The 24,756-nt window shown below is 43.9% G+C and overlaps 1 protein-coding gene across 3 annotated transcripts in view; it reads right to left on the minus strand.

The window, feature by feature from the left end:
* PTH2R (parathyroid hormone 2 receptor) overlaps window positions 1-24,756 on the minus strand; it is a 1,139,291-nt gene that overhangs the window by 176,790 nt on the left and 937,745 nt on the right. For all 3 annotated transcript variants that reach the window (XM_069615615.1, XM_069615613.1, XM_069615614.1), the window contains exon 9: window positions 4,619-4,682. In XM_069615615.1, the coding sequence (XP_069471716.1) occupies window positions 4,619-4,682 (64 nt within the window). The remainder of the gene's footprint in view (window positions 1-4,618; window positions 4,683-24,756) is intronic.

Raw genomic sequence — 24,756 nt, forward strand, 5'->3', positions numbered from 1 at the left:
GGCGTGATCACAGCTATCCTAGAAGAAATGCACTGTGATCACCTCAGCAGTAAAACTTGACTGCACAGGGATGTGCATAAATCACAACGTCCCATGCCAAGGGTAAGAACACCAGATATTACCACACATTTTGTAACTCCAACAAAATTCAGCTGAAGACTACGTTTGCACTGCTAGCCCCCCACATTCTTGGGCCAGCGGGCACTGTCCTTATTTGCCTTGTTTGTCTTTTCCGCAGTGCCACCCCTGTGTCGATTTCTGGAGGTCTTTGCTGTTGTTCCATCATGAAGAACAACTCTTTATGATCATACTCGTACTCAACTAGGGTTACCACTTCATTCTCATTCCTGCGTTCACCTCCATCCTCTTCAGGCCAGCTGGCGTCCTCCTCGATAAGTGCCATGTTGGCAGGTACTTCTGCCCGTCTGTTTCTCCATGGCTTAGGCTCGCTGGCTGCGGTTATTGATGCCTAGGAGGGCTTGCAGGAGTTGGCATAATGTCCAGCCTTGTGGCACCTACCACGCTGCCGCCCTACTGCTGTACACAATCCTACATGTTGCAACCCTCCTCCACAAAACGTGCATAGTCTCCGGGTTGCATCATCCTTGCCCTTCTTTGGAATGGCTCCACTTCCGGCCCCTTTTACTGGAGCGGCTTTCTTGCTCTGGGGCCTGATGGTGTGTACCTCCTCCACTTGCAGCCCTTTCATGGCCATCTCCATCCGGGTCGACCACACCTAAGCAAGCTCTTGAGCTCTCAATAATTCTAGGATCCATAACAGTGGAATTCCTGGTTCTTTCAGTATCTGGGTGCACAGGTTGTTAGTCCAGTATTTTTGAATAAGCTAGCTACCTCTTCATCAACAAACGTGCACGTCACTGCTAACTGGCACAGCAGGGTATAGAATGCGTCTATTGACACAGCGGGCCCCTGAGCAGCCTGTTGGAGCTGGACTCTTTTATAATCAATGTTGGCCATTGCCACTCGCCGCTCGATAAGAACCATTGCCTGGAGGCAGTACTCTGTACAGCTTGAGAACCTCACTCTGCGTAAAACAGCAGTAGTGTCTTTTATTTTGCATCATCTGTTACTTCAGCCACTTTTTTCAAAAGTATGTCTAGCCAGTACGCCCAACTTGGGCCCAGGGTTGCTGGATTCACCTTCCTATCAAACTCTGGCGCTCCGGGGCTGTGAAAGGACATGCCTGTGGGCTGCAATGTACCCGTTGGGCTCGGGCTCAGTGTCTGAAAGTTAAGAAGTCCTGGGGTTGTGAGCCCAGCCTCTTGGGCATCGGCACATCTGCCACTGCTGGCAAACCTGGAGCCCAGTTGCATGACAGGCCCTTGCCTTATTCCTACACAGGTACTCCCTTTACTCCCTATACTTTTGATGGCCATGGCAGAAGGGGCCTCGGTGGCTGGTCACTGCCTTCCACTTACTCAGCAACATAGTCCCTGTGATAGCCTGGCCACATGAGTACCCTTCTTGAGGGCTGCGGTAGAAAAGGCCAATGTATTTGGGTACTGCCTCCTCCTCCTATTGAGAGGGGAACAGTGCCAACCACAAGTAGACGGGAATTGGTGCTGGGCCCCTTGAGTGTAAATATGTGCGTCCTCTGAGGTTTGGCCTAATATATGGCCGTGCTGGGAGCTGGATTCTTTTCTTTGCAGCCCCTCCCCAACATTTTGCTGCTGAAGGCTTTCCAGGATGCAGCACCAGAAGTGGCTGCTCCGCACATTGCTGCGGGCACGATTGGCTTCCCACGCACATGTAATGTCTTACTTGGACTACAGACTGCACTCTTTCCAATCCCTTCAGCTGCGTTCCACCACCGAGGGACTCTTCCAGGCGGGAGTGCAGGCAGCCACAGAACAGGCTGCGGAAGTCCTTCCTTCACTTTCCACCTTGGTTGTATTACTTTTGTCAGCCACACCAGGACGCGCACACAGCCTGCTCGTACTTCTCAGCTGATGCTACGAGCGGCCGGTGGGTAGTGGCCAACTTCCCTAACCTCCAACAAAGTTTCTTCCTCCCCTGTGTGCCGGCAGAGATGCTGGCAGCATGCACCCCTCACAACCAGGGCTGCCGTCGGGGAGACCGACCGAGGCGCACACCTTGCAGCGCCCACGTGGTCGTGAAAATGAGACCACCACACGCCAGGGAGACAGGCCTTGCTGCAGGAGACAACCTGCATTGGGAGCTCCACGCAAGGAGTCAGACAGAGTGTGAGTCAGGGAGGCCAACGCACATGCAGGAATGCCCCAGGCCCCGGGCTGCATGAAATGTGGGACGATGGAGGGCCTGGGAGTTTAGGCGCGGGGTGGGGGGAAATGACGCAAAAGCGTAGGGAGAGGCGTCCGAGCGGCGCCACAAGAAACAAAAGCCCAGGAAAGGGCAGGAAGCAGCACCTGGGGAAGGTGCAAAATATAACAGCAAGGGGCCGGGGGACAACCCAGCCCCCAAGAAGGAACAAAAGGCCTGTGGTGTATAAGTAAGCCAGGAAAAGGAGAGGTGGCACACACCAGGTAAAGAGCTCACCTCTCTCGGGTAGGCTCTTAGTGCCTGGATAAGGGGAAGGAAAAACGTTTGCCACCCAACCCACCCTACAAGAATAACGGAAGAAGAAGGGAGCAGGCAGGAGCTGGAACGCAGAGTACTCTTTCGGTACACGGCCCAAAAAGAAGGAGCAGGCAGAAGCGGGAACGCCAAGTACTCTTTCGGTACACGGTCCAAAGCATGTCGTAGGCGGCATGTGCCCAGGAACGAAGACCCAGGGATAACAAGGACTCAGGAGGAGCCTTGGGCAACTTCGGGACTGGACACAAGGTGCCCAAAAGCATATGGCAGTGTATTGATTTTTGTTGTTTTGTATTTTCTGTAAGAAAATAAAATGCCTACAGCCTACAACTTTTCCATACACATAATTGTTCTGTGATTTATTATTTAGTTAGGGATCTATTAAGAAGAGCAAAGTGAGCCCAGACTACTCAGCCTATGTCAAATCCCTCGTTGCCAGTTGTTATGAGCTCCAGGGAGGCCGGGCCCAGCTTCAGTACACATAGGAGTCAGATTGAGAGTGGAAGTATATGGCAATCAGGAAGCCATCAACATATTCCATGTGATCATAGCCGTCCTAGAAAGGGACATGCTATGATCACTTCAGCAGTGACACATGACTGCACAGCGATGTGCCTAAGTCACAACATCCAGGTGGCGCAAGGGCTTGCAAAGCCTCCTGTCTTCTTTGCACGTTTCCTTACAGGGCCTGAAACAAAACAGACCAGATATATGGCAATGTGGCACAGAATGTGTGCATGACTTTGTGATGATCCTTTTATACTCGCAGTAATCTAGACCACACCAATTATACCGAAGGGCCACACGTCTGTCATGTGCAAACGCACTTGTGCATGCAGTTTTTTTTATTTAAGGTCGTGCTGATTTGCAAGGTTTGAGACATTTTCACTTTAGTAAGAAGCTGGCATTTGCAAGTAGGAAACATGTTTTGTGACTCTGGGGCATAGTAGGTTGTAAAATCGCTAATTGTCTCCAGCTAGAAAATAACTACGAAACACGATGTGATGTGAATAAAGAAAATATCAAAATGACACATGCACAATTGCTCAGATGTTAACCAGCCCAGGCTCTTATGTGAGAAACGACTTTAAATCAATCTATTACAGCAAAAGTGGTCATTAATCACTAAACCCTGTGAATATCGTACTTTGACAAACACTTTTAAAAAGCTGGGACTTCTGAAAGCGGTCTTACATAAAGTGTCAAATCTAGGCCATGTGTTTTTCTGTGTTTACCTATGTATGTTGAAATGATCTAATTACTAATTTGCATATACATTTATTGTGCTTATTTTTTTTGCATCTAATAAAAATATAGAGCTGTACAGTTGGCCTCACTGACGCATAAAACATCCAGTGCAATACTATTTAACGTGGGCTCAGTGTCACTTTGCTGCTCTTAGCGTGTCGCCAGCCGCATTGCGGCTCGTGGCTTGCATTAGTGTCTTTGGGGGTCATTACGACCTAGGCGGTAAGTACGCCAACTTTACCACCATGGTGTAAACTACGTTTACAACATGGTGGATGGCGGATTTACCGCCCCATTCCAAGGTGAGTGTGGCGGTAAATCCCCATTTCCCATTTTACCCTTCCCCATTCCCATTTTTGCCCCATAGGGCATAATGGGAGTGGGGAAGGCGCTAATTACGCCACCGTAAATTACGGTGGCGTAATTAGCACCAAGGCGGTTTAGCGCCATGGATTTTAACGGCTGCTAAAAGCAGCCGTTAAAATCAGCCGTTAAAATCAGAATCAGGCGTTAAGGGTTAACGACGGCGTTAACCCTTAACACCTGAGTTGTAATGAGGCCCTTTGTTTACAGGGCGTTATACCTCTATATTCTCTCCCCCACCCCTACAATTAAAACACTGTATCGGATGATCAAAGGGAATTCCACCAGTGTTTTCACCGGCAGCATTCCAAGTGGGACGAAGTGATCTAATATGTTAGAATTGAACATGCCAAAATATATACATTTAACCTTAACACTTTGAAGGTGAAATAGTGACACTATAGTAAACGTTTAACAAAGAGAAACCTACCCCAATGGCAGCTAATATTGGTGCTTGGTATATCCATATGTCTCCAGCACTGAGCTCCCAACACCTGTGAATTAATAAAAAAATTGCAATTATAATTTCCCATACCACATGTCCTGTACTATCAGGCGACAATTCGCATCTAATTGCTTTTCCGTTTGAGACATGTGTTAACCATACGGTTTGAATGGGAAGAAAGACAGTTAAGCAACGACAGTGTGTTTGTCATGCATATCCTCCAACCTTAAAGAGAGTGGCACAATTGCACGCGCCACTTCCAAAGTGTAACATACATCACAGCAAAGCACCATGCGTCAACCTTGACTCAGCAGCTCTGTTGCAGCAACACCACACTTCCATGTCTTTCTGATGGTCTCATGATCTCGCTTTTATCACTTTAAATTCCTGTATGTTTATAATGTCGTGTAGCGCTTTGGGGAAGCCCAAAGCAGCGGACACCTGAAGTTCGTCAAGTTTTCTGCACCGATTGTCTGCATTCCCACATTTTGAGTCTAGGCTTGCCGTTGTTAGGCGAGCAAAATGTGGCTCTTCGAGAATAATACAATAATGTAATCGTGTGCAATAAGGGTGTTCTGGGTGCGTGCAGGGACTACTTTGCATAGTAAGCAAGCAGATTCAAAACATTGCCAAGAAAGCAGGTTCAAGTCTTTGTCAAGATAGATTATCAAGGAAGTATTTAAATGAATACATCCTATAACTGTTGCATGGTCAAGTGATCCTGCCAAAGGTACATGGCGATGGGCAGTAAGCGTATGCCAGCTAACTGGGATGATTCTGCTGACTGTCACACCTGGGGTACCTGGGACTAAGAAGAAGAACTGATAGAGAGAAGTATATGAAGGTGAGAACAGTCTTGGTGAAGCTGTGTATTTTTATTTATTTCCAAAGTCCTTTGGCGCTGATTCTGGAATATACTTATGGGAAAGCAGAACGAGACAAATAGCACAAATTAGCGTTTGTGGCTGCTTTGCCTAAAATCAAAAAGCATTGTAGGACATAGGAATGACAGCAAATCATTGTATTTCACAATTATGCTTGTAATAACAGGGTTGTGAGCTTCATTCACTTGGTTAATATTGCACACTGGTCTTTTTCACTTTGAATTATTCACACCACATTCTGGGCATTTAGCGATGTTCCATTGCCTGCAGCATGTCTAGAGCCACTGAAAAGCTTGCTCTGGGGAAATGCGAACATACGGCCCATGATCCATTCCCTGCCCCAAGAAAAGGCTGTTAAGGTGATATCAGCGGGGTCCAACCCCTTTAACATCACCCACACCATTTTCATCAAACTGCCTGTGAACACATCTTGCTGCGAATGGGAATGGTTATGATGATATGTGTCCTATACATAGACATCATCATGCATCTATTGTGCTTTGACATTCGGTGCCTCCTCCATCATTCCAACAAGCACGGCTTCTTTAGGCAGCAGGAGGGTGCAGCTCTTTTCACTAATGGCTAGGGTGTATGGACAAGCCTGAGGTGCAGCCAAAAGATTGATTGTTGCAGTTATCATCCTGGCAGGTGTCTCCCATGAGGGCGTCCAACTGTAAAAGACTCTCTGGTGCAGCAGGGCTAACGTCAGGGCTGGGATCGAGACATTGGGAGTGGAGGTTTGATTTCTGTGGTGGTGGTGGTGGTGGTGCTGGCAGCAACAAAACTAAAGATGGTGTGATAACATTGGTCGTTGGTCAAGGTGAGAATACTGTTGGCATTGCTGGAATTTCTGTGGATTTTTGCCATGGTAGTCATCGGGGCAACACTCTGGATGCTAGCTGTGGTGGCAGCATGATATATAAGTGGATTGCCCACCTGTTGACAGTGCCGATGTCATCTAGTTACTTGGTGTATACTGATGTGTGAAGTACACAAGAGACTCATGCCATTTTGAGGCCCGTTAGAAAACTCCAGAAATTCGTCAACAGCCCCTAAACACTTGGTTCGAGAGCATGTATATGGGAAGCCTGCACGCTTAGTAAACTGAAATTAGGTGTCATGCATGATGACACATTTTGCCCTCCATAACTGTATATGACTGTGTCAAAGAAGAGAGTTATGTGTATTAGCTACAAAGGTTCAGCACCTAATTAGATTTGATCATGCCTCTGAAGGGTATAGATTCTGAATTGGAATTGCTATTCTGCTGTACGGGGTACTGTTCATAATGGCATGCAATAATGAGAGCAAATAAATAAAGGGCATTGTCATCCCGGGAGGATAGCTCAGCGGCAAAGTGCTTGCCTTGGAAGCAAGATGACATGAAGCAACACAGGTTCGATCCCCGGGTCCGCCCTTAGACACCTCTAGGTTTTTAAGCAAGTTATAAATATGAACTAAGACAAAAAAAACTGTTACGCAACTGAAACAAAACAATTACTGTAACAGTGCCTCGATGCCCGCGAGCTGTGTGAGCGATTTAAACATGCAAATAAATAAATAAATAAAATTGTCCGCATGGTCCCCCCCCTCTTTCATCTTAAGCTGCTCCAAACCGATATGTTGCACTGAGAATGTTGCTTCTAATTTAATAAACCATGGTCAGCTTTGCTGGTGCTTTGTTTGTGGCTTCACTGTGTGTTCATAAATGCTACCCTGCTAATTGCATTTCTAATTGCATAGCTCATTTCAATTACCCACAGCCCCTGATTATGGACACTAGGGCTCACTGAAAAATTCTTTCTCAAATACACTCTTCCCTGGGAAGCTGATGGAACAGGTAGAAAATAAACACTGTCAACCCTTAACCTTAAGTCAGGATCATCTGACCCCCCACTAGATCAGTTGCATATCGGATTGAGGTACCACATCTGTTTTGTTATCTTTGCTGGGGAACATCTAGAGGGTGAACAATGCTGGCAGTGTTGCAGCCCTGATTGTACTGATTCTGTAGATCACAGTTGGCACAGTCAACAATGCTATCGTTGTCATCTGCCTTCACTGAGCCGGTCTACAGCATCTGGCCCTAATTTGGATGGAAGCATTTCCAAATGAGAATGCCGAAGAAGTAGCTTTACCGTGCCCCCTCAAGGGGCCCAGAAAGGCGATGGCAGCTGCACACCAGGTTATGTCAGAGGCCAAAGGGGTGTAGAAATCCATTATTCAGGACAAGCGGTGTAGGAGGCATCACCACTAAATAACCCTGCAGACAACCCACAACTCTGCACAGAACATAGGAGGGAGAACCCCCAGTCACCCTAGCGCACCACAATACGTGACACTGGTATGGACGCATACCACAGGTGGCCAAAGCGGAGGTGGTACGGTGGAACGCCACCACTAACCAACGCACTAAAAATTTCCTCCCTCTGCTTACATCTCTCAAATTCTAGACCTGACACAACCAAACGTACATTGCCCAACAGACCACATGCACTTCACTACACCACACCAACAAAACAAACCACACATAGCCTCGCTCAACAACACATCACAACTACTGACCGAAAAATCAGACCCGCGCTCAGCGAAAGGTGTAAACCAAACTAAAGCTGCCAACTGCACATCACAGCTCTCTTGCACTTTTTCTCACTCAGTCCTACTAATTTAACATACCCTCTTGCTTTTCAGACCCAACAGAGCACCAAGGGACCACTCCAGAGGTGACAGTTTGCTGTATAAATATCCTTTAACATAACATAATGTGTAACTTAGTCCATGCCCTGCAGCATCGCCGAGGGATAAAGTCCTTCTCCTTTACAGTTTAATGACACTATATATAGACATTAGATGCCTTGATTAATTTCTATAGCATATAATTCTTAATGTATGCAAACGGTACCCAGACCTTCCTCAGACTGCAAATCGTTCTGAGTACCGGTGTTCCTGTTTTTTAACTATGTGTGGAAAAATAAGCAGAATGCATGCATGTGGGCTGCCTGAAGTTCAGACCCACAAAAACAGAAGTTACTTCTTTTGGCCCAGGAACTGATCTATGTAACACTCTTGGTGGCTCTTTGATGCTTTCACTGAATATTTTTAGCTGAATTACATTTTGCCAATTTGTTTTACTGATTTTACCACTTTATTTTACAGCAGATAGCGGGGAACTCCCTGCACCCTCTTACCTCACTGCCTAATCCCAGCCCCCTCTATATATCTAATGAAAACCCCCATGTACATTTTTGCAGGTCAAAATAGGAGTAAAAAATGCAGCAAAAGCAATTTTGCAAAATGGAATCTGGCAAAAATGGGTAATACCCTATTGGCTTGTGCCCCACGCCTAAACCTTGGGACTGTAACATCTTGGGCTGTTTTGGATCACGGGAAATCCATATAAATAGGATTGTTAAAACCAAATTATTTGCTCTAGTCACCTTGTGTCAGCCTATGAATGTTTTAGTTTTGGCTATTAGTTGGCGTGGAACACCACGTATGTGACCCAAAACTATTGCACTCAAGCACAGATCGGGGACATGGCATATGAGGAGGGACACAAAGCTTGTTCGTGTTGTTTGGTTATTTGCCCACCCATTGACTACCCATGGCCATGTTAATCGTTATGGCCATTCCCACCCAGTTCCTGCCCTTACCCGTCCAAAGCACCAAATCATGAGAACTCTTTAAGCTCGCTTTGATCAAGCCTTACAATAAAGCTAAGAACTCAAAGTGCCTATCAGTGTTTCTTGAAAACAGACTTTTGAAAGTTAATGACTTAATCAGATTTGTAAATTCTCTATTGGTGAAATAAAAATGTCTCATCTGGCCTGCCTTCAAGCACTCCCTTGTGTGCCCCCTCTGCTGGAGAAGCTGGCCTTGCACCAAAACAAATCTCACACCAAACCTGTTGGTGGTCTCTACGACCATCAAACTGCCTGCTGACCCTTGTGCACCTTCCATCATCCCGACTGCCTATCTGCCATCCAGTCCTGGTGCACCACCAACGATCTCTGTCTCAACACCTGTAAAACTGAGATCATTCCCATTGGGACCCTGTTCCCTCCTTCTCACCCTCACTCTGGGCTACCTCCATGGGCTCTCCCACTGCTCCTTCCTCTGAAGCCAGAACCCTTGTAGTCATCTTCGACTCCTCTCTCTCTCCTTCCTCCCTCACACTCGGGGCATTGCCAAGAAGTTCAACTTTCAGCTCTTCCTTCTCAAAGTAATTCTTCCTTTTCTCACTTTCCCCGACAGGTTCAATGTTTCCCGAGCTCTGGTTCTCTCTAGCATTCACTATTGCAATAGCCTCCTCCTGAATCTACCTTCTTCCACTCTGCGACCCCTCCAGCTAATCCAGAAAAGGGCAGTGAAACTTATCCTGGGCCTTAAACCCAGGGACCGCATCTCTCCTGCCCTAAAAAGTCTTCACTGGCTCCCGCTTATTGCACGGATTACATTCAAATCCCTCTGTATCATACACAAGGATGTCTGGAACCAGGGACCACACTAACTTCAACTTTATCTGACTAAATTGTTTCCTTCTAGACCTCTACGTTCCTCTGGCGCCAACTCTCTGTGTGTAAAGCGTTTCACTAAACAGAGAGTAGGTGGTCAATCAATCTCCTCTGCTGACTCCCTCCTATGGAACAGGCTCCCCATCTCTCTGCACCTTGAGAAGAACTTCCTTAAATTCAGGAAGCTCCTTGAGACCTTCCTCTTTACCTCCTCCTTCCTTTCTTCTCTCCTGTGCTAATTTGCACAGCTGCTGTGATTGGTTTCCTGGGCCCTCATGCATCCTCGGGCACCTGACCTCCCACACCCAATCGTCACAGCTCCTGTCTAGCCTCAACACTTGCCTTTGCACTCCCGCCGCCTTGGAGACTCGCACTTAGCCATCGCGGCCCCTGGCCGTGTAGCACTCTCCTCACCATTCATTTCTACTATGCACTTATATGTAGCTCACCCACAAGCACGGACACTTTAGTACTTCTCCCCACTTCCTTCTTCCCTGTTTCACTTGCACGTTCTGAATACTCAAAAGGCATAGAAGGTGTCAATCCCCCCCTTTTTATGTTTTGTGTTTACTAATGTGTTTCACACTCTGTTCCCTCCCGTTGCCCTGTGGGCGTTTTGAAATGTGATTTACTTGATGTAAAGGTGCCTAACAATTGAACAACAAATAAACAAATGAACTGCTTTGGTTTGTGTATAAGTATTAGTCATGTGTCAAGCACTGCTATTAGATGCCCAGGTACTTGCACCATGTTCTCACCTGCTGCCATCAATGGACAGTTAATACCACTACCGCAGTGCCTGGCAACTGCCTTTCCCATGTCTACACAAAAGCCCAAACTGTTGGCATTGCCAATGCTTGTTTTTCTGACAGCAGAGAAAATAGTTTCAGTTAACACCTTTGCATCATTGCCTTTCGATTAGAGCTGTCCCATAAATATGGAACTATTCAAGAACAGCCCATCCAGAAAGCAGCCGTCCATTTTATGGTTTCTTGAGGAAGCATGATTACATCTAAGGGTTTCTTCACTGGCTACCTGTGCCCAGGCAGGTTGAGTTTAAGGCCTTCTGCCTGGTGCTTTGGGTTGATAATGTGCTTTTTGATTTTTACAGGCAACATTCATTAAATATGTTCCAAATCGCGCTCTTGGAGCATCCAACTTATCTTGCTATTTGCCCCTCGCGTGCTCTGCCTGGTGTGGGGGGCAGAAGCTTCTCTTCTTAGCTGCAGGCCTGGCTGCAGGGTAAATGCGTGCAGCATTTCATGTTCTCCAAATATTTGAAGACGTGGATCTTTCGGGTGTAATCTTTCTTCGTCAAAAAACGATCTCTCCCTCCACTCCTCCCCCAAGACTTGCTTGTAGTTGACCGTTGACGTCAAGAAACCGACGGCGGAACAGTTATACATTTCAATGTAAACGGTATTAGAACATGACGCCAGGGCAGACAGGCACACTACGTCATGTAATGCGTATCCTTTACATTTAATTGCAAAAAGGAATCAGCTGAAAAATGCTCTTAGCGTGACCTTAGTATGTGCACATCAGACGTCAGGACGCACACCTTATGATTGGCAGGCGTTTTCATGACAGCACTCCAAATGTGGCACCTCTCAAACATACCGAGCGATACAAAGGAGTAAAGCAGAAAGAGGGCGAAAGGGAATGAGGGAGATGAACCACCTGGAATAATACAGTTTTGCAAAGGCGTTCCACTTGTAGAAAAGCCTTGCCTTCATTTCTAAGTGACTTATTCATTTGAAAACCAGGGCCCTTTTCAATTTCACTGCCTAGTGCCGCCATTTCATTAAAGTGTCTTTCCCGGTCAAGTTGCGCGCAGGGTGACACGAGTTAACGAAGGGATAGACATTTTCCAGAAGATTCCGAATAGCTCTTGTTAGGTGCACACTTACTGGATACATTCAAAAGTCTGAGAATCATTTAACAAGCAAAAGAGGGAAGAGCTGCCAAAGGTGTTCAGAAGCCTTTATGCTACTCTTGAACTTCTTCCTATCCTTCAAGTGTGTGCTACAGGAATAGAGGGAAACAACGTTTGCATTCGATATGTCTGCGAACAAAATCCTAATGCCATTTCTATGCACTCTTATGTAAGATTTCATATACAATTCATATAAATCTCTTATTTTCTCAGCATTCTAAGGGTCCGCCAATTCACGGGTTTGGCTGCATGTACCCGCTGCATGTACCCCCTGCTCTGAGTTGGGTGAATAAGGCGATGGGAAAAATTCCCATTTTCGGGCGCAATTAGCGCTGCGCCATAAGCGTGCGCTAATTGCGCCGAAAATACCCCATTGGGTCCAATGAAGCCAACGGGGAATTACCGTTACCGCCATACCCATGATCCGGTGCTCATAGCACAGAGGGTTTGGAGGTAAGGCTATTAGCCCGGACGGTATCCCGGCTCTAATACTGCCGGGATACCACCCAACTCTTGATGAGGCCCATATATGAACAAAGATGACTGAACAACATATGTTCGATTCTGAGGTTTCTGCTTTAGTTACCATGATTTAAACAGCCACTAGTTTATATTGTGCTTTACCTGACCCTATTTCACCTGTTTGCACTGTTAACTCTTGTAGCCATTCTGATTCCGGGCACTCATCTTCATGAGAAAATCACTCACGTCTTGTAAATGTTTGTATCCGGTGATATTTTAATGAAAGTGTCTTTTTTTTAAGCATTGGTTTTGAAATGCACCAAAAGTATTCACCCATGTACAATTTGTTATTAGGACCTATAGAAACCTTTTGACATTGATGGTCCGGGTGCAGCCCATTTTTAAAAGCTTCATGTCTGTAAAGTGAAATAATTATCTCGTGAGTAGTCGTTCAATATGCCATTAACATCCTGGCATAGTTGCATCAAGAATACTGCAGACAATTATGTATGGTAGTAATCTGTTTCTGTACAAATTATTATTTTATTGGCCAAACTTCCAAAGTTCTAAAATTCGCCTGCTGCGAGTGGCATCAAAGTTCAGCATCTCTAAGTTTCATAGGCCCTGATTCACAAAAAATGTCAAAAATAGGGCAAAGTCTTAGCATCACTACTAAGAATCTGAAGCGCAAAACTATAACACAGCGAGTTGGACAAAGAAAATTCAGTGCAAAACTCAAAAGAGCAAAGTAACAAGCACGGTACCATACACAACTACAAAACTCCCCCATCTCAGGCACACACTGTTCCTTGGACCCATTGTTTAACACTGCAACAGTAACGCTAAAAAGGCAAAGCCAGAGAGTGCGTGGTGCTCTCATAGATAGCACTAAACAGGCGAAGCCAATGAGTGAGTGCCACCACCCTTCCTTGCTTCCACCACGCCAAAGCGGCCAGCCAGTGCCCACTCAGGGGGGGCCACTTAGTGTTGCTATCTAAGCAGATTGACACACTACAACTCTGCGGGCGGGTTCCCCTCACTAAACAACCCACCCCACAAGGGCAATGTGGCCTCTCAGTGTTGCTATCAAAGACAATGTGCCTCATTATGAGTGTGCCGGTCCAGAAACAACGGTGCCGGTAAGCCTACGGGCACCGTTGTTCTGGATCGCACACTACGACTCTTCGGGCGGGTGCCGTCATGCCCATCAGGGTCAGACCTGGCGGGTGAAACACCATCCGCCAACAGAGGTTCACAGAAGCACCGGCACCATTGTTAACGGGTCTGGTGCTTCCGTGTTCCCCATTCCCAAGGAGATTTACAAAATTATAGCAGCGCATGACTACCCGGCCACCGGGGTCAGAATGCCCGGTGTTACCAGGAAGTCAGGCGCTTGTAATTCATTATGGTCCGGTGGCTACCTGCCGGTTTTACTGCCACGGCTACTGGCGAACCCGTAATGAGGCCCCATAGCTTACTACAGAAACATGGAGCAAGTTTGAAAGAGGCACAGGCAAGGGAGAGTGCCCCAACATACATGACAAGCAACTGAAAGCCAATCACATCACAAAGTTCACAAACACCATGCATATCCCTGAAGCACCTGTTGACACCCAGCAGCAACACTCACAAAATCTACTTGGCATTTGTCAAAACCACATCACACCATCCCACATTTGTTGCAGTGTCAGTTGTTGTCATGACCTACCAAACGCGCCCTTTTGGACTTCCTGGTCCTTGTCTCAACGGGGCTTACACTCCCTGGTACTCCCAACATGGCCGTCCAGCCTAAAGCACCTTCCTTGCTCTACACGTTGTTGGACGTAGCGTGTTCTACTAATAGACCACGCCCCCCACAGCTCAGCACGTCTCAATGCTATTGCGAAGTAGCGACCAGGCGTGTGCTCCGTAGCTCGCGGTATTCTTTCCCTGATTCTGTCCCTACTAACTCCATTCCTTGTCCCTCTCCTTTCTTTCTTACTTCCTGGACTCGTGTGCTGTGTAGTGCACTTTCTTAATTTCCCGGATTGCTGGATCATTGCATCCCGGAACTTTGAACGCACGCTGGAGTCGGAAGAGACTCGTGCAGCCTTATTCAAGACTCGATCCGCCCGCAAGAAGGCATCGACCAAGAAATGCAGCAAAGATCGGACTCAGGTAAGAAGGGGGGAACTCCTTGACAGTTGTGGGGTCTGTGACTTTTTGCAGGTATATGGCCTTGTGGAAGATTATAGATAATAATGTTGTGTGATTTGTAGTTGGAGCATGGTACAGATATTTTTCAAAATGTCATGATGTAGTTCATTATGTCTTTGACCAGGGCTGTGCCTTAATTGTTGTGTCTGGCTATTTTGTTCAGCCATTCTCTGGCATTGCCAGTGGTGAGACGTTTTCTGTGGGTAGTACATATTTCCCAGAACTGTGTGAACCTGGATGTGGTGCTGGATACTTTGCCAGTCATATCTACTTAACTGATTGATACTTTGTAGAGGGGGACCGTTCCAGTGGATGATGGTTGGAAAGTTAAGGCGGAAGGGTGTGCCATGCCACAGGGACATGGTGATTTTGGTTGCAAGAGTGTACTCGACAGTTCGTAAAAGTGAGTCACACTCCTATTGGGTTGATAGAAGGAATTAACATCAATCTAGACATGTAACATTTTACCAAATTTCATGAAAGTGTTACTACATATGTTCATCAAATCACTCAGAGTACTAGATAAAATCACAAGTAAAACGCATTTAAAATTACAGAGTACACAAGGCTTTGCCAAATATCCCGAAATAAGCGGAATTTACAAGATTTTGCAAAATCTAAAAACTAAAAGAAAACCATAACACATCATAAAAGTTATTAAATAGATACATTATCACTACGTATCTAAGAATTTAATAGCCAGTATTATACATTTACAATTCTTGTTTTTATTGTTACTCAATTAATTAGTGTGCAGACATTCTTCAAAAACTTAAGGACAGTCAATTTCATTCCACTACTTTTACCGTGCATCATATTTAACCATAAGCAGTCCATCAGCACCCAACTAAGATTAGTAATGAATTTTCCAAAATGTCAATCCTTTGCTTTTTGAGGGCTGGATAGAATAATAATACATGCTGCAATGATTCTTTTTCTGCTTGGTTTGACCAAAATCTGCAATCTGATAATTTATGCTGTAGTCCTTGCGTTATAGATTGGATCTCATTGGCTGACTAGACGTTTAGTCTAAAGCCCATATAATCATTCATTGCCTTTTTGTCTGGAAAATGTGTCAGATATAGTTCTGGTGTTCCCACTTTTTTGTCATAAGACACAATCTGAGAGTATACTTTCGTTCTAAATACCCCATCAGTTTTCACAGCCTAGTCAACATTACTGGTTTTCATTTTTACTGATTGAGAATTGTCCCTCAGAGTCCCTGGTGTAGTCACAATTTTTTCAAAATATTCAGGCATTGTGAGGTCGGGTAGAAAGCCTTTGGGGGAGGAGCCTGCCAAACCTTCTTTTCCCAGTACAGTGTACAGATTATGATCAGAGCTGCAAAAGATTTTACAGAAGAGGGTCCACTTTCTCAATTTCTCCATTCCACCAGACTGGCCAAGGACTGCATTCCCATTTCATATCTGATGGCTGCAAAAGAGACACATCTTGGAAGATGGAAACATATTTTCCTCCACTTAATGGCTTCATAAAGCTTCAATTCAGATAATACCCATTCAGGGAAGAGTTCCACACCGTATATATATGGGGAATGGCCTTAGCCAGATAGAATCTTATAACTGGTAAGAATGAATACCTATCATAGTTCCTATCCACCTTTAGCATTGGACTCCCCAGGTTGTTGCTTTGGCCACAAGAAAGTTCCTAAAAAATCCTTTAAACATCATTTGAGGATTCATGTGAAGATTGTTTGCGTTCATTTAGTCATTGAAACATTTAATGAACCCTTGTAGTCATATTGCTGTGTGGTCCATTAATATAAATTTGTCTGCGTATGCAGCCCAGGCTATTATTAACTTGCCAATTTTGAGCGGAGCAAAAGTAGATTTCACCAGTGCCTTACCTACGTCTGAGACATATACATTGAATAGAATTAGTGCCATGAGGCAACCTTATCTCAGTCCATTTAAGATAGGTATTTGCCGGGACATTACATCTTCATTATTCAGCCTTACTTGAATAGTTGAGTCCTTGTATAGGTAGATCAATATACTCAGTATTCCATCAGGGAAACCCAGATTCTTTACTTCTGCCTATAGTGTCTTGCAATCAACCAGGTCAAATGCTCTGGATAGACCCATTGAAGCAATATATATGTATATGTATATTGAATTCTCTCCCCAGGCCAGTTGCTGTAGACTGTTCAATAAGAGCCCTCCCCGATCTGTGCCCATGTATTTGCGGAATGCCAATTGAAATAGATGTAGTATAATCATTTTTTTATTTTTATTGAATTGGTTGAATCAAATCAACCTTTCAAAATGTTTTTCATTACAACACAAAGAATATTACACATTACAGTAAAGAAAAAAACGAAAAAGACAAGAGATGGAAAAATAAAATAAAATTTCACTAAAAATGTCAACACTATATACATTTAGTATGAATTTAACAATGTATTGACATAAAAAAACTAAACATTAATTCTCAGTGCAAATTCATTGTAAAGCATGACAGGACTTAAGACAATAAAAGAGAGAGAATTATATCAAACAAATTAAAACATGCTAGACAGGAATAAAGATACGGCAACACATTGCCCATAAGCAGCTAGAGCAAACTGAGAACGACCTATTATGTCATTTCATAAGGGGAGGGAAGTTCTGCAAGCTAAATGGGGTATTTATTGGAAACAGGATAATTGTCCAAATGCAGGCTTTCCAAGAAGCTGACTGTCGCTATTTGGATTGGTAGGTAGGAGGAGTTTAGTATCACAGACAAACATTGATCAGAGTCCAAATTGCCCAAATACAGACAATGTCTTCTAAATTGCCTTGATCTTATAAATGCTAGCGCCGGGCATTGTGTAATTAGGTGTTCCAATGTTTCAGGGATAGTTACAATGCTGCAGAAGCGACAATAATTTTCTGAAGCTGAAATTAACCTATGTTTCATCAGTACTGCTCTGGTCGGCCAAATATTAAATTGCAGTCGCAGAATTGCTGAGCGAAATTTGACAGCAGGCGCTCTAATAAGGTACAAAGGTAAAGTTCAAATTTTTTAGGGTGAAAATGTTTTAAATCCCCATCCACATAAATCAAACATAGATCACATGTTTTAATCCAGTCATTAGTGTATATTTGGAGTTTCGCCTTGTCTGGATTTTTAATTAAAGTGTCAATTGTAACATCCGCATTGCCCAAAACACAATACACAGACTTAAGCCAGAGCAGAAAAAAGGTGCGTGTGGTAGCAAACATATGTGTGGAAAACTCTCTTAGGAGGACGTTATGTCCAGTCGATATTAAGCCTTTCCTGAAGAGGGAGCATAAGTGCCAATTCTACAAGGCTTGCAGCGATATTAGGCCCAACTCATAACAAATCCAGGAAACTGGGATAGATAGCTGTAATCTTAACCTTCTTTTCCAGAATGTGCCTTCCCATTTGTCATATTTGAGATTAGTATTTGTAGGCAAAGTTTCCAGGCCATATAAAATACCAGGTACAGCTTTCTGGTTCCAGTAGGTTAGTGCTGGTTTAATTGAGAATTTCACATATTTGAACATAATTAACCTGGTTTGCGAGATGGCTGTATCTACTTTCTTCTCCACTCTATCCAAATGTGCTTTTGATTGGTTAACCAGTTCAAATATCATGCTCAGGTATGTGTATTGAGGAACAACAGTAAGGTTTGTTTGACTAATGTTCCACAGGAATGAATTGGATTCCTTTTAGACGAGAACAGAACTATTTGGGTTTTATTAGTATTAATCTTTAATTCATTATTCACAATATAGCTGTTAAATGCTGTAAGTAGCTTTTGCAGACCAATTTGAGTTTTCGACATGAGTACCATGTCGTCCGCATACAACAGACTTTTAACTTGCTGGTCATTTATTTTAGGTGAATCCAAAGTCACATTTTGGAATATTTGTTTTGTATCATGAATGAAGTAGTTGAAAATAGAGGATGCCAGAAGGCAACCTTGCTTTAGCCCATGGGCTGTAGGTATGGCAGATGACAAAACCCCATCCAGCGAGAGACGCACACAAAGGGAGGTCTCAGAGTGAAAGGCAAGAATGATTTCAAATAAAGTCGGGAGGCATCGGTCACGTTTCAATTTGTCAAATAAAAGCAGCCGTGAGATGGATCAAATGCCGAGTGCAGGTCAATAAAGGCTAAAAATAAAGCTGGAGTTTAATGTGAACCAATTGATCCGAGTGCCTATCCCCGCAATGAACTCAGTCTGGTGTGGGTCTCTTAAAGAATTTGCCAGGGTCCATTTATTGAACTTATGTAAAAATAATTTTGGAAAAGATTTTGCCGGGGGAAACAATCAGCAATTGGCCGATAGTTGTGAGACCTGCATCTGTCCCCCTTCTTAAAAATAGGAATAATGATTGAAGATTTCCACGATGTCGGGATGGTACAAGAAGTGACTACTAACTGGAATATGCGGTATAGGATGAGTGCCCATTCCACCCAATTGGCTTTAGCATGGAATTGGAAATGCCATCGGGGCCGGCCGCCCTCGAAGAGCTAGCTTTTTTAATGATTTCTTCGATGTCTGCAATAGTAAAATTTAGATGCCTTTGGCTTGTCCGCATTCGAAGAAATATCCTATAATCGAATTTGGGATCTACATAGAGGTCATGATAATATTCAACCCACTGTTGTTCGTTTACAGAATTTAGTTGGGCATCCGCATCTCTATTGCACGCATAACTTCCAAGGAGATGCCACATTTGAGCAGAATTCTTGTTTGACATCGCCTTAGCAATGGCTTTGCTGTCTTCCTGAAACATTAGTGATTTGTGACTCTTTAGCCAATTTTTGTAGTGAGTTTTGGCACTTTTTAATAATTGCCAATTATCGCTATTGTCCGATGCAAGAATAATTTGTTTAATTCGTCTAAACTCTGTCTTTCTGTCTTTGACCGCCTGATCGTATATATGACAATGCTTTATGTATTTTTTGCTTGGGATGGTAATCGTGAGAGCAAAAGGGGCAAGTATCTTGGTGTATTGTACACCAACGTTGGTAAGGTTAGACATTATCAGTTTCTCAAACTCAAAGACTCTGGCATCAGTGCATTTTAGTCTTGACCTTGCACTGTTAATCCCAAATCCACAGTTTAATATGGTGTCTCTTGTCTTAGGTAACTGCCATGCGATGGTAAGTGTTAGCAATTTGTGGTCGCTGCAGGGGTAGGCAATGATAAGTAGTTCTTGTGTCAATCTAAATAGGCTCTGGTCAACAAAAATATAGTCTATGGTGCTTGTGCTGCTATTGCGAAACCAAGTTGTCTGGGGCAGAATGTCGCCCTTGGTAGACCCATTGACCATAACAAAATTCCTCTCATTCATGAAATGTAACCAGTTATCACCTTCTTTGGAAAGGCGACTAGAATTAGAACAGTCCAGGTTTATATCTCCCATAATAATGGTATGTGATGTGGATGCAGACGTGTTTACAACATCTAGCAGAGTTGTTAAACCATTATAAAAGTCTTCATCTGAACAAGCAATAGGATTTATGTACACATTCAAGACTGCCAGGGAAAGTAATGCATTAGTAACTTTGACTATTTGACTAATTGCAAATGGATACTGAAAGCAGCCCATGGTGTAATGGAGGTTTGTCGCTACAAGAAGACCCGAGGATGGTCTACCTCTAGTAAGTAGTGCAGGAAGAAGAATAACATCGTAACCATCCCACATGGGTGGCACGGCTAGCCATGTTTCTTGTAGTGCCAAAATATGATACGCAAATGGGAGGTTTTTAATAGAAGCTTGTAAATGATTGTGCCCTCTTGTATTCCAACTAGCAAGCTTTAAAACATTTGGATTTTCTTTCGGTAGTGGTTAATTCGGTGAGCTGAGTTAGGACCCTTGTGTTCTTGCATTAGTTGGATTGGCGACTGAAAGCTTTCATATGTGTTAAGTTTTGAGGTGTATTCCTTGGGTTGGTTTGGAACGTATTTGCGATCCTGGCCAACAAGAAACCCATCTCAAATAGTGACATTTTCGCCTGCCAGATTGTATTTGCAACTATCCCTGATGGTATCCATAGACAAATAATGGAGCTAGATGTATCAGAAATAAACTCAATCTGCTCAAAGTCTCTAGAGACGACGTCTTGTAACTCAACAACATCTCTAAAGATATTCAAAAAACTCCTTCTGTTGAGATCATAAGAGGGGTATGGCCCTTCTCTGCACTTTAAAATAAAAGAGAAATTTTTTGATGCATGCAATAGAGATTGTGATGTTCTGACAGAGTGTCCGCTAGGAAAACTGTTCTTTCTAGACTGCCCCAAATCAGAAAGTTGGGAATAGGACGATTTTTCAGAGGGCATTGAAGCGTCGAATGTGTGGTGGTCATTTCTAGCGAATCTCTGTTCATCATTAATATGAGGAATATCAGCCGCATGAGGCTGGGGTACAAGAGACAAATTGCGGTTGACAGTATCAGAGAACTTTTCCGACAGATAATTATCAACGACTTGTTTCAATTGGGCTGTCACTGCATGGTTTTGTTCCTCTGGAGGTAAAGAGAACGATTGTTTGGGAGGACAAAACGATACAGTTTTTTCAGTCATGCCATTGTTTGTGACCAAAGACACCCCATGTTCTAAATGTGTCATGGTGTCAACAAGCGCATCCACAAGTTTATATGATGGGGGTTGCGTGTGAGATGGAGAACAGTGTTTTGGGGCAGTCTCTTTTGAGGAATCAATCAATGGTAGAGTGGTTTTTATGGGGAGGTGATTCCCGGTGAAAAAGGCATTACTACAGGCTAAAACCTGAACACTCTTTTTCGGCACCTTAGGGATTGAACCTCCAATTGCTTTAAAAAAATGCATTGAAGGTGTTTTTACTCCCTCTGCGCGCAGGCTGGTTCTTTGTTTTTTTAATAATGGATAAATGTTTTTGTGGCTTTTGTCTCAATGGTCTTTTGCACCGAGAGCCTAAACATGCTCCATCAGGGATACAGGGGCACGGGGATCACCCTCTCCACGGGGCGGGATCTCCTCAGTGTGATTGACAGGGGTCGTAAGAGGGCCATCAGTAATCACATCACCTTCAATGGCTCGAATGACATTAGGAAACATTGGTAATTGAACGGCAGATGCCGAGGTAACAATCTGGGAGCCATCATGGTGTTGAGGTTGTACTGCTATTATCGAGTGAGTTTGAGCAGTGAAACTACCACAAGTTATGATTTATTCCTCCATGTCGGGCAATTCACCGACAGTGAGGGAATCAGCAGACCTTGAGGGTAGATGTTGAAGATGGATCCATCGTATAATCTCCTCCAATTGCAAACCTTGTGTATTCATTTTTTCTTGCATCATTTCAAAAATGTTATGTAAACCTAGAACTGTGGTGTTTACTGCAGTAAGGACTAATTCTAGCATGTTAGGTGTTGTAGATAACAAACCACAAGAGGGCGGTTTTACAGCTCTCGACGTGGGAAGAGCAAAGGATGCAATTGCAGAATTTGCAGGCGTTGAATAAGAGTCGTGTGACATATCCTCGATTGGAGCACAGAAGTGCTCAGTTTGCATGGTTGTAGGGGATTCACACTGGCTCGCATACATTGATATGCTAGAGATATCCATTGCCATTGGGGAAATAGGTGAAATGCTGGCTAAAGACTTTTCACTAAACTTTCTTTTTACATTTCTTAGTTTCAAAGAAGCAGGAATGTTTTATCAGAGATGGATTGCTCTATGGATGAGCCCGCAGGTGGTGGGCAAGGAGTCCGTGGAGCCACTTGAGTTGAATAAATAATGGCCACCTCCAAACTCCCACATGCCGCTTCAAGCGTCGGTATTTGCGAGTTCAGCTCAAAGTTAACTTTTTGAGACACAATAGAATTATGAAGAACAGATAAATGAGCGTCTGGGAGTCTGGGTGACAGATGAATGGAGGTAGCTGAGAGTGAAACATTTAAGGAATGATGCATGTTGCACTGAGCTTAGCAGAATTGTCAGGCATGTTAGTTTTTAAAGAATAAGGCACAAAAACCATGAACAAAATGGCAGACTCGGCCACCAGACAATAACAACCACACAAATCTGCACAGAAATTTCCCTTACTTCTAGAGGCTAGGAGGGGACAATGGTGGACAATGGTAGAGGCTTACTGAAAACCATACACCACTCGCCGTTACAATGGGGTCTCCCTCTAAAGGGGATAAGCCACAGCTGCTGCGACGCAGCGAAGCGGCAAAGCAGAACTTTTCTGTGAACTTGCTCATGCGCGCGTCCTCTGCGCGGGCAGTCCCACTTTGTAGTGAAGAAGGCATGCCTTTTCCTGGGCGGGGTTTAGGGAAAGTGTCAATCAAAACGGTGTAGTAGGGAAAGCAGTCCGCTCGAGAACACACCGCTGATTTTGTAACGCAGAGTCCACAAAATCCACAAAGTCACCAGTCCAAATGAAGCGAGCGAGCAGTCCTCTGAAGCGGCAAAGCGGAACTTATCCATGAACTTGCTCGTGCGCGCACTGTGCGTGTGCAGTCCCACTTTGTAGTGAAGGAGGCATGCCATTTCCTGGGCCGGGGTTTAGGAAAAGTGTTAATCAAAATGGTGTAGCAGGGAAAGCAGTCCGCTCGAGAACGCACTGATGATTTTGTAATGTAGAGTCCACAAAATCCACAAAGTCACCAGTCAAAATTAAGTGAGCGAGCAGTCTTCTGAAGCGGCAAAGCGGAACTTATCTGTGAACTTGCTCTCATATTCATTTCGTTACACCATTCTTCAACATGTCCTAATAATACGGAAGCAAATATTTTCGTATCCACATCCATCAATGAAATGGGCCCATAATTCCAAGGTGACATTCTGTCACCTTTCTTATAAATGGGAATGACATACAGGACCATAAGTCAATGTCCTCTTTAAATATGACATACGTTAGCAAGTTTGGGCCCCCAGTTCTCGAGATGCTGGCCTTATTTATTTTATCTGCTATCAAATCTTTCGAGAGGACCAAGGGCCATGGGACATTATTTAGCTAATGGTTTACCCTAAACAAAGTAAGTCCTTCTTTGTACAATTCTCCAAAGTATATTGTCCATATCTCCTCCTTGATAGTAATAACTTGGAGGGAGCATTGAGTCGTTTCTAAGTCATCAATCAAATTCCAAAAGTTATGTGAGCTCCCCTCTTTGAAGGAGGACAGCATAGCCTCATTATCGTATTGGAAGAGGGTATGTCTATAGGATTTAATCCAATTGTTTAGTTTTTCTTTTAGCTTTCTGATGTTCACAATCTTATCCTTCAGTCTCACATGGCCATTCGTCTTTACCAATCTTATCTCCTTTCGCGAGTCCCTCTTCATGTATTGGATTATATGATCAAGTTTATGGGGATGTCATTTTGCTTGTATGCTTTTTCTCTTTCCTTTCCCCAAGGTCGCTAATAGGTTTGTTACATACTTATTAAAAGTCAAATTGTTATATGTTCTCCTTATTTCTAGAGGGAAGCTCACATAGTCCCATACTAGCATCATTTTAAACATAAGAATATTCCCTTCATTCCACCTTAGTCGATTGCCCTGTTGGTTTGACATGAAGAAAGCATTGTATATTTCTTCCGCAATATCTAATTTGCTCCACACAAAAAAAGTCACCAAAACAATCGCTTGATCACTAAGATTGTTACGTAACACTTCAAAGGAATGCTTCTTATTATAAAGTAGTTGATATACAAATATATAATTTATACATGAGGAGGAGTTATTGCCAAACCAAGATGCAATATCCTGTTCATCCCCTCTCTAGTTACAGACAGCAGTTGGAGGCCCCAGCTTTCCAGATTATAGTGCCATTTCTGACCCAGTATCTTTTTGTGTCTGGCAATCATGAACCCATGTATAGGTTCCCCACCCCCTTTTTGTATTTTGATGTGGTAAATTCAAGAGGTTTATCACAGTCCACTAGTGGTTAATTCGAACAGTCTTTGTTACAGTCTCCAAGTATGACTACTTGACCCCCTTGACCTTCTAGATACCATTCTGCCACCTTTGAGCAGTGCTAAAGTATTATCAAGGTTTCCTTCCGGATTCCAGTATATGTTAAACATCATTACAAAGTTCACAGATTACAAATATTACAGTGGTTAACGATTGATAAATCCGTTCCTTGTTTGATAGCCGTTAGG

Source organism: Ambystoma mexicanum, chromosome 9 (assembly GCF_040938575.1).
Source record: "Ambystoma mexicanum isolate Mex_15411 chromosome 9, UKY_AmexF1_1, whole genome shotgun sequence".
Taxonomy (NCBI): Eukaryota; Metazoa; Chordata; class Amphibia; order Caudata; family Ambystomatidae; genus Ambystoma; species Ambystoma mexicanum.